The sequence below is a fragment of the Takifugu rubripes genome, chromosome 18 (assembly GCF_901000725.2).
Source record: "Takifugu rubripes chromosome 18, fTakRub1.2, whole genome shotgun sequence".
NCBI lineage: Eukaryota > Metazoa > Chordata > Actinopteri > Tetraodontiformes > Tetraodontidae > Takifugu > Takifugu rubripes.
The window spans coordinates 2,348,359-2,359,090 of NC_042302.1; the positions used below are offsets into that span (position 1 = coordinate 2,348,359).

The window sequence follows — 10,732 nt, forward strand, 5'->3', positions numbered from 1 at the left end:
CTGGGGAATATTTCTAGCTTTTTATTACATAAACCTCAGCTCAGTGAGAAACAATCATCACAACATCATCTGCATAGAGGCTGACTCTCAATAACAGTTTAGATTTGGATGAAAATGTTCTGTTTTCATTTATTTTCATCTCAGAAACCCACAGGATTGGTGCGATGGATGACAAAACCTGGTTGCTAGGCAACATCAATCAAACAGGGTACTTCCGTGTCAACTATGACCTCCAGAACTGGAAACTGCTGATCCAGCAGCTCCATGACAACCATCAGGTGCGTTTTAATGAAATACGTCACTGTAAAACTGGCAGAACATCAGCGGCCCCCTGCTGGTGGCACATGGTGTTGTAGCTCTGGTCACATTAAAATCTTCAGAAAAAACACTGAAGTACAGATGTGGCAGTATCTTGTACCATAGCTTTTGTTTCTTTGATTTATGAATAAAAATTGAAAGCACAAATTATAATTGATTTTAGTCATTTTGATATAACCGGCTGCAGTAGGTTTCAGCTACACGTTCTGAACGTTAGCCTGGTTCTCACTCGCTTCCTCTGTCTCTCAGACCATCTCTGTTGGGAACAGAGCCGGCCTCATCGATGACACCTTCAACTTGGCCAGGTGAGTAATCCAACACGGCGCCCAGTATGAGGAACAGTTCACCATTAATACAATCATAGCAAAAAAAAACTGTTCTGTAATCCACTCATCCTTTTGGTGTAAAAAAGATTTAATTTAGACAAGCAGCAGCTTTCATTCAATTAAACACAAGTGACGCACAGATCCGCTCTCTGACATCAGGGCCTAGACGGAGACTGCGGCTGAGCCTCATCTATTGCTTCCGTCCGGTTTTATTACAGTCAGACTGTGCTGGGCAGGTGTGAGGGTGTGTGTCCCACAGATACGTCTGTTCTGATGGAGCGACTATTCTGAACACACAGATTTATTTCAGAGGTGTCATCATCCTTTCAGCTGCTGCTTTTGTGCTGCCATAAATCCTCTTTGACAGACTCAGCGCTTCTCATTCAGGTTTATAGACTGAGTTCGGCTCAGAGTGCACGTACACACACAGACACGCACACAAAGTTTGATGAGTGCCACTCGGTGGATGGATGGAGGATTACTGCAGGGTTTTTTTTTGCTTTCTGACTTCTCTCTGCCTCTTTAAAGCGATGAGGAGTCAATATTTTGTTGACTGAGCAGCATCACATGTATGTCCACATTCATGTACATCAGCAGTTCTAGAGGACAAACAGGAGCTGCGGGACAATAATTCTTTATATATATTTTATGATTTTATTGCAGCCATGTGTGTTTGTGTGTTGATATCAGTGGGGGTTGTTTCTTTACCTGTACAGGGCAAGAAACTGCGCCATTAATGGTTACAGAAACAAACAGGCTTCTGTATCTGTCTGTATCTGTTGCTATGGTAATAGTGGCCATCATTAGGGTGTATTTTTGTTTTCCTGATTGAGAGAAAAGTTGTGAAACCTGTTGTTATTGGAGGAAAATGGCTGTAATTGTGGCTGATGGGTAACAACAGCATGTTTAGGAACTGTGCCACAGCCCCGCCCCTTGGTGGGTTGACAGCCCCGCCCCCTCCAAGCCTGTTATTTCCATGGTGACATCATGGCTGTAATGTAATGTGGCCTGTGCAGAAGGGCGTTCTTTTCATCTCATTTTCTTTGATATGTTAAACTGACCTGATCTTACTGACTGGTTCTGGTGGTCGCGTTTGGTCCACAGTATTTCATGAACACAGTTTAACAGCAAGATCCACTAGCAAATATTCACATGCACTTTTTTTTAGGCCATTGCTAATGTTCGGCTACATAGACTAGCCTGCTCATGTGGGGTAAAGGTACAAGCGTTAATGCGTGGCTGATTGATTAAGAAATTCAGCAAATCTCGGCCAGATGTGGTCACTGGGGATCACAGTATTTGTCTAGCGTTTCAGCCAGTTATCATTGTATGTTTTAATCTTAGTTCTGCAGTCGACCAAATAGGGAAATTTCTGGACAAAAGAGTTCACCTTTGCTCCTCCAAATCCAAAAAATCCTTTCAGACCAATAAATGAGGCAGGGGCTGTTGCCACGGTGACACCATTTCTGCCCTTGCCTTCATGCTGAATCCCATCAGTTGTTGTAAACAGGAAGTGCGAGCAAAGTCGGGTGGATTATGGTAATGTTGCACAGGCCAGGTGCATGATGGGAATGAAGATGAGCGTTGAGGATGAAGAAGTGGAAGATTATGGAAATAAGTGTACGACTTAGTTTCCTGAGCTGCTAAAAGTCTTATCATAAACAGATTTACTTCCCGTAAGTCAAAAACACACAACTTCTTTGTTCACCTGTCAATCACAGCGGCTGACAGCTAACATCCACTGACCTCGACTGCCCACCTCATTAATACTCATGAACTGACCCCCCCAAAAAATATATAGAAAAAACATCATTGTTAATGAATTCAGGAGGAAACTCATCAATATTCATAAAGCTGTGACAGCTGAGCAGAGGTAAACCCCATCCAAAGCATTTCTACTGTACACACACACACACACACACACACACACACACACACACACTGAGGCTGTCTGATCTTTAAATGTTCAGAAAAGTTATAAATTAACGTGTCAGGTCAATGTTTAGCCAATGTAATTTAGAGAGTGGGAATTTGAAAGGACATCAAAGAACATCATCGCTGTCATGTGATGAGTGTTGTCGGTGATGGTCTCTCTGTCTCCCTCCCTGTCTCTGTCCCTCTCTCCCTGTCTCTGTCCCTCTCTCCCTGTCTCTCTGTCCCTCTCTCCCTGTCTCTCTGTCCCTCTCTTTCTGTCTCTCTGTCCCTCTCTTCCTGTCTCTGTCCCTCTCTTCCTGTCTCTGTCCCTCTCTCCCTGTCTCTCTGTCCCTCTCTCCCTGTCTCTCTCTCCCTGTCTCTGTCCCTCTCTCCCTGTCTCTCTGTCCCTCTCTCCCTGTCTCTCTCTCCCTGTCTCTGTCCCTCTCTCCCTGTCTCTGTCCCTCTCTCCCTGTCTCTCTCTTCCTGTCTCTGTCCCTCTCTCCCTGTCTCTCTCTCCCTGTCTCTGTCCCTCTCCCTCTCTCCCTGTCTCTGTCCCTCTCTCCCTGTCTCTCTGTCCCTGTCTCTGTCCCTCTCTTTCTGTCTCTGTCCCTCTCTCCCTGTCCCTCTCTCCCTGTCTCTGTCCCTCTCTCCCTGTCTCTGTCCCTCTCTCCCTGTCTTTCTGTCTCTCAGGGCTGGGTACCTCCCACAAAGCATTCCCCTGCAGCTGATTGGCTATCTGCCGGAGGAGACGTCCTTCCTGCCATGGCATTCAGCCAGCCGAGCGCTTTACCAGCTGGACAAACTGCTGGACCGAACTGATGAATACAGCTTGTTCAGTGTAATCAGTCACTCAATCAATCAATCAATCAACTACTGCTCTGAATCAATCAGCACCAGTCCACTTTTAGAAGATTAAAGTGGTGTCAGCACTAATGACACAAACATCTGATCTGAATTAATATTAGGTGTGTGTGTGTGTGTGTGTGTGTGTGTGTGTGTGTGTGTGTGTGTGTGTGTGTGTGTGTGTGTGTGTCATCAGGACTACGTGCTAAAGCAGGTTGCTGCTCGGTATCATCAGATGGGTTGGCCAACCAGTGTTCCTGGTAATGAGGGAAACATGTTGCAGGCTTCATACCAGACTGAGTACGTGACACATCCTCACACACACGCAAACTCTTTCGTTTATATGACATTAATGGTTGTGTATTTCCTGAAACGACTCAGTCTGCTCCAGTAGTTGCTCTCTTTGCTGATGCTAACTGAACTTCTTGTGCATCAGGGAGTTGCAGCGGGAGCTCATCATGCTAGCCTGTAGCTTCGGGAACAAACAGTGTCACCGGCAAGCTGTCGCCTACATCTCTGACTGGATCTCCAGCAACAAGAACAGGTAAAAGAGCACACGCTGGAGCTAGAAACACTGGGTACAGCATTAGCATCTCTGGTCTCATAGTTCTGTGTGTGTCTAGTCTGTTACTTCCTCCTTTTGTTTGTGGGCTTACAAGCATACATCTACATCTTCAGTGAACTTGAATGTCACCCCTAAAACACTGGTTGTGGCTGCAGCTCTGAAAAATTGAGCGGGACTTCTATTTTAGAGCACGTTGCAGCATTCTGGCACGGTGCAACACGTGGAGGACAGTCAGTCAGGTGCAAAGAGAAAAAAGTATATCCCGAAATTTTTCAAAATAAAAGTCCAACGTTTGGATTATTTTCAACTGTGCTAAGAGGACTTGCAATTTTGAATGAAAAAATAAACCTGACATACAATATATAATCTGTCACTTTGACATGAGTGGATCTAATGGAGTTGGGCTTATTAAAGGGACACAAAGCCAAATAAAAACAGATGTGTATCTGTCTGCTCCTCTGAATGGATGAAATATTTTAAATAATGTTATTTTTGGGGGGTTCGTTTTATATGCTCCAAAGTGGTAATATCGCCCAAACCTTCACTGCTGTCCTTTCTGTTTAGCCTGACGTTTCTCTAGTGCTCAACACTGCCCCCAAGGCGCACGATGGTACTGCAGCACATGTGTGTCTGTGTTTGTTGTGCGTTTATCTAACATAATTTGCTGGGAATTCTAGCCAGCAATCTGTGTCATATTGATCATTATAAGATAACTGACACAATAACTGACACAAAAGACACGATGTGTGACACATTACCCATCATCCCGTTCTGTAGTCGAACGATAGTTTTCTCTCCTTTTTGACTTTAACTCTCTTCCTTTCACGTGAGGCTTGGTGGTCCGCTCACACCAGACCCCGAACAACATCTGCAAATATTGATTCAAAACAGCTAATCCAATGGAAACAGATGCTGGCGTTGTGCGGCGGGCACCAGGGACCTGACAGGGAAATGGGATTCTTTAAAGAGTGCACGTCCTTGCTCGTGCACAACCTTTTTCACTGACCCGTTCCTCTGTGAGCTCATGCTGGGTACCACAGCGTGCCAGAGGTGGGGCCTCCTGCCCACATCACAGAAAAAAATCAACAATTAACTTGAAAACGCCTGAAGTTTGTCAGGGCTGCGCGTTTTCAGTCAGGTCTTCATAGCCACATTCCACATTATCATGTTTGATTGAGATGTCACATGACATGGAGACAGTCTACTGCTGTCATCCCACAGTGGTGTGTGTGTGTGTGTGTGTGTGTGTGTGCATGCATGTTGTGTGGAGTGAACCAGCGACAAGTGCGTCATCCACCAACCTGGGAAATCATTTTAGAGATGCTCCACTTAAGAACAAGGTTCACACACACACACACACACACACACACACACACACACACACACACACACACGGGCAGCCAGCTGAGCACTGTATTGTCATGATTTTTCTTTTTTTACTTTACTAACAATGTAGGTCAAGCACAGACACACACACACACACACCCTTTTTCTGGTTTAGAGTATGTAGTGGGGGCACCGTTGTGTTCTAAGCCCCTTTCACACTGCACGGAAATCCGGCGCTGTCCCGGGTCAACGCAGCTCTTTTTGGCATCGTGGAATGGTTGTCACGGCGAAATGACTCTGCAAACGACCCAGGAAATTAGCGCTTCAGCTCGCCTGTATGAAAGCTGTCCCGTTAAATTACCCAATGACATTGATGCACCTGAATGTCGCGTTGTGATTTTGTCACTGAACATCCTGTCAGCATAGACTGGTCTCTAAAGGGCAGAGATTTCTTTTCCCATTTAAAAAAAAAAAAATCAGTCCAACAACTCAAACTCAAAGAGATCCGCAAGCTGTTCGGCCTCTGAAAGATTCGGGAGCAGATCCCGGACACTGAGCACGGACTCGGTTATTTATGGCGATGTTGCCAGCTTGGGACTCTTTGAGTGGCCTTATTATAAACTTTAGCAAATTGCTCACTGAGCCGAGCCGCTAGCTGAAGCTCCTCAGCATCTCCAGCTATCTACACCACCGGTGCCCCCTCCCCCGTCCTCCACTGTTGTCGAGCCCTGCTGACGATGCCAAACGAGCCACGGAACATTTCTGTCCAACTGCAACCACTGAATGGAAGCATCGCAGCGATGTTGCCTAACAATAACAATCTAGACCCAGTTTATTCATTCTTTGTGAAACTGTTAGGAAGAACACAAATATTGTTGCTATTCTGGCTGGAATTTAAGCCACGCGGACGGTATTTGCGAACAAAAATGTACTTTCTGACAAAATTCTTTAGACAAATTATTCGGGAGTTACTCCTTCCCACGGTAGCCTATCACCGGGGCAATAAATACGACAATCGTCGCCCATTCCAGTCTTTTTAGATTAGCCACAAATTAGATCCGGATTCGCTACGTTAACATTCGGGAAAAAAAATTACAGAACGAAACAACAACGCTGAGCATCGACCCGCTGACGTCCATGCTGTCCGTCGTTTACCGCGCAGTGTTCCGCCACAAGACGACGTTGTCGAGGCGATGTCGTGTGAGAGGGAGAAAAACCAGCTACAGCCGGCGATGTTAACATGTCCAAATGATCAACGTGGATCGACCCGAGTTTAGAAAATCCCCCATCGACCCGCTAATTTCAGTGTGACAGCGGTTTTAGAGCCGGTTCTCTGCAGGGAGGCCAACAGTGATCAGTAATGATCAGCTATCTTGTTACCGTGGTCGCGCGATGTGTTTGATTTCGTGTCAAGATAAAAATCGACTTTTTGGAACTCTGGACCGTTCGGTCAGAAAAGAGGAAAAACAGTCTTGCTGGTGTTCTGCGGGATGAGGAAATGGATGGAAATTTCCTGATTGATCCTGTAACTGAGTCTATTCAGTTTTGGGTTGGTTCGATTTCCTCTTCCTGAATCTCGACGTGCGTTCGCAGGATTCCTCCCAACATCAGAGACATCGTCTACTGCACCGGCGTCAGCCTGATGGACGAGGACGTGTGGGAGTTCATCTGGATGAAGTTCCACTCGTCCAACGCCGTCTCGGAGAAGAAGATCCTGCTGGAGGCTCTGACCTGCTCAGACAACGTCTTTCTCCTCAACAGGTACAAACATGAAGATCAAAGCAGACTTGGTTTGGATCAAAGCAGCGCAGTAATCTGGAGGTTCTTTAGAGGCTGCTACGGAACAATCAGGCTGTTGTCATGTGTCCTGGACAGTCTGGACTGTCTCCGGAGCCGTCCAATCAGGAGTTGCAGACCGATTGTGTTCAGCAAGTTGTAGAAAAGACCAAAGAGTAAATCCATTTTCAGAACAATCTGAACCCTAAAGCTGCACACAGAGCGGCGCCGCTGCAGACCCATTTTTCTTCCTGATGTTTGCCAGACTGGCCATTACAGAGCTGGACGCTCTGAACTCAGATCCTCATCAGAAGTTCCTCTGCTTCTGCTTCAGGAGCTTTCAGCTGAAAGCAGCTCGTGACATCAGAGGAGATGATCATGTGACATAACGTTGGGGTCGCGAGTGTCACGGTCGTCATGTGATATTCGTTACAATCTCGGATTGCAGAAGCCACGCAGGCTCAATCTCCGGCCAGCCAACTGTAATCAGATTACTGCAGCTGGTGGTTTGACAGCACGCCGCCTACAGCAAGACTCAAAGAAACAAAACTTCAAAATGTCAATTTCAACCCCAACGCTTGACCTTTAGCTCTGTTCTACTTGAGCGGCTGCACAATCTGAGCCTGTTTGACAGATTAGCAGCTGGAGAAAATACTCCATTTTCTTTAGGTCAGCTTTATTTTAGCATTTTAATGTTTCTGTCCAGCTACGGCTGTTTAGACAAGTAGCACGCCGCCCCAGGCAAACTGTATCATGCTACCAAAGATTAGCGTGGTAATACAGCACCGGTTTTATTATGAAATAAGGCTGAGGGCAAACTATTGCAGCACGTAGACAGTTACAGTCGGCCCTTATCAGGTTTGAAAACTCACAGGACAGATGCTAGCCTGGAGGACAAAATCACCTTTAGCCTGATAACGTTAGCTTACATTCTTTAGCAGAAGTATTTAATGATGGGCTATTTTGTGCCCTTTGGTCACAGTGGGTCAGTACAGCTCTGCCATCAGGTTACCATGGTTACTAAGATGTTAATTGAATGTAAGGTGTCCCTGTGTCTCCCAGGTTGCTGAACCTGTCCCTGACCTCTGACCTCGTCCCCGAGCAGGACGTGATTGACGTCATTATCCATGTGGGTCGAAACCCTCAGGGTCGAAACCTCGCCTGGAGGTACTTCAGGGAAAAGTGGGACATCCTAAACGCGCGGTGAGTGAGCGACGCCACTGTCACGTAAACGCTGACAACAGCCACGCTAAAGTCTCACTCTCTCCCACCAGGTACGGTGAAGCTCTGTTCTTGAACTCAAAGCTAATTGGAGGAGTCACAGAGTTCCTCAACACCGAACGAGAACTTCAAGAGGTAAAACTACCAAAGGCTCCCCTGACTTCTCTATGATTCATGTCATTCTTCTAAAGTCTCCTCATATTCATATCTTAAGTAAAAAACCTGAGTCTCAAAGTTCCCTTTTAACATTTTTAAGTGTTTTCAGACGTGACTAAAGATCGTCCTGCTTCCAATCAAAGAAAAAACTCTGTCCTGGTGTCACAGCTGGAAGCACAGAAGATTAAACTGGTGCTGGAACGTGTTGTATGGAGGAAAAAAGGGGATGAATGGAGGAGTGGAGTCTGAAAGGAGAGCAGAGTTAACGATATTAAAGCAAGGAGGCTGATTTCCTTCTTGTGCTCCAGTGAATCTGTCAAAGTCTGAACTTTCCTCCTCAGTCCACAACTTTCAGGGGAAAAGTCACATTTCTCCCCATCCCTCACAAAAGCTTCTCTTTCTTGCTTTAATTACGTCCTTTGACACAAACTTTCACTTGGAGCCTCGTTTCTCCTCAGACACTGACAGGTTACCTTCACGCAGTTTTCCCTAAAACATTTTTAAAAAAAAACTAATTTAAAGCTCAATTTAGCTAAACTCTCAAAACATTCTAACTGCTGCGACCTTCATCTCCTCACTCTCGACCTTCACAGCCTGAAAAGCACTTAGCAAATCGACTATGCAATTTTACTGGTGATGAGCAAACTCCAACCTGCAAATGTAATAATATTCCGACAAGACGGCATTTAGGATAATTGTTGTCCAACTAGCCTCTTGGTGATTAGCATCGGTGCCTTCATCTTCCTCATTTCTCCTTTTTTTCATTGCCTCTAACTGTTTCTACTCCTTCTCTCTCTCTCTCTCTCTGTCTCTCTTTCTCTCTCTCTCTAGTTAAAGGACTTCATCCAGTCCAGTGGCGTGGGGGCGGGGCCTGCATGGCCACGAGCGCTGGAGATTGTTGAAGGCAACGTCCGCTGGCACCGCCTTCATCGGCACCAGTTTTACCAATGGCTGCGCAAACCTCCAAGCTTATGAACGGACTACAAACCATCTGCTAAGCTCATGCTAATGCCTCGCTAGTTTACCAGTGTAGTCGAAGGAAGTGACACATGCTGGTCTGTGAATGGGTTTATCTACTGGTTTCACTTTAAGACAAACTGTTTCAGGACTTAACTGACTCACATTTCTAGCTAACTGGACATCATTAATCCAGTAAATGCTAGTTGATCATTTGGCATATGTGACACAATAACTTGTGTTCTGTAAGTGCGGCTCTTTACTGATTTAAAGACCAAAACATAACATTGTACATTATTAAGTATAGAATCAAACTTCCTGACAATGCTAACCTGTCAGAGACGTCACATTAGATCAAGTGAGTTTAACCATTAACTATTATGATATAGTGTTTGTGGACAGAACATCTGTCCAGTTTAGTCCAGTTAAGGCCCAGTTTGCCTTTCAAACAAAAACTTTAAACACTTTTCATGAAACAGTTTGATAGGTGAACATGCGCAGATGAGACCCTGCATGAATCTGACAGCTGTTTATGAACTTTGTGCTTTATCAAAATTGTCACAGTCAACCTGCTGCGGTTGATTTGGGGAAATTTGAGCCAAAACTATGTTAAAACTGCAGCTAAATATCAGAGAAAATCATGTGTGGTTGAGATAAGCTTCCCATCCCCCCCAATCCTAGCATTCTGTACCCCCAACACCACCTCTGAGCTTCTCAGACTACAAACTATCCACAAAGACTCTCCAATATGCAGACGATGTGATGTTCTCCATGGGTATTGGGGCATGAGGACCTGTTCAAGTGTGGAATAAAGATGGAAGTGGAGAATGCCCGAGGATAACTCCTGGATTTTGTGAGGATGGATGTCGCCCTCACAAGGAACCACAAAACCAAGAGGATTTCCAGCTGGAGCTCAGGCCAGAATTCTGTCACTGGAAAAAACTTGGCTGTGACTGGTTCTGCTGATGGAATTTAAAACAGAACCAACATGTTTTACAGGGTAGCAAACAGAACTGCAGAATTCTGATTCAGAAGTTTAATAAACTGACTAAATTTAGCCATGTTGACATTTCCAAACGTGTTCGCTTTGCATTTCCAAACGTGTTCGCTCACTCCTCCCTCACTGTCCATGTCCGTGATAATAATGGAGCCATATATGAGGTGTGTGTGTGTGTGTGTGTGTGTGTGTATTACTGGATTTGTGAGGACAACACTATTGTAACATCAGTGGAAAAGGTGGTCCTCACAAAGAATGTGGGGAATTGTGCCCTCACAGGTTGATAAAGACAAGTGTGTGTGTGTGTGTGTGTGTGTGTGTGGTCATCATCAT

The 10,732-nt window shown here is 45.4% G+C and overlaps 1 protein-coding gene across 1 annotated transcript in view; it reads left to right on the plus strand.

Moving 5' to 3' along the window:
• LOC101065693 (thyrotropin-releasing hormone-degrading ectoenzyme) overlaps window positions 1-10,479 on the plus strand; it is a 49,423-nt gene extending 38,944 nt beyond the window's left edge. Inside the window, exons 13-21 of the mRNA XM_029825738.1 lie at window positions 145-278; window positions 568-623; window positions 3,249-3,396; window positions 3,598-3,701; window positions 3,838-3,945; window positions 6,886-7,053; window positions 8,131-8,271; window positions 8,343-8,424; window positions 9,277-10,479. Coding sequence (XP_029681598.1) covers window positions 145-278; window positions 568-623; window positions 3,249-3,396; window positions 3,598-3,701; window positions 3,838-3,945; window positions 6,886-7,053; window positions 8,131-8,271; window positions 8,343-8,424; window positions 9,277-9,420 — 1,085 coding nt within the window. The 3' untranslated portion in view covers window positions 9,421-10,479. The remainder of the gene's footprint in view (window positions 1-144; window positions 279-567; window positions 624-3,248; window positions 3,397-3,597; window positions 3,702-3,837; window positions 3,946-6,885; window positions 7,054-8,130; window positions 8,272-8,342; window positions 8,425-9,276) is intronic.
• The last annotated feature ends 253 nt before the right edge of the window (window positions 10,480-10,732 follow it).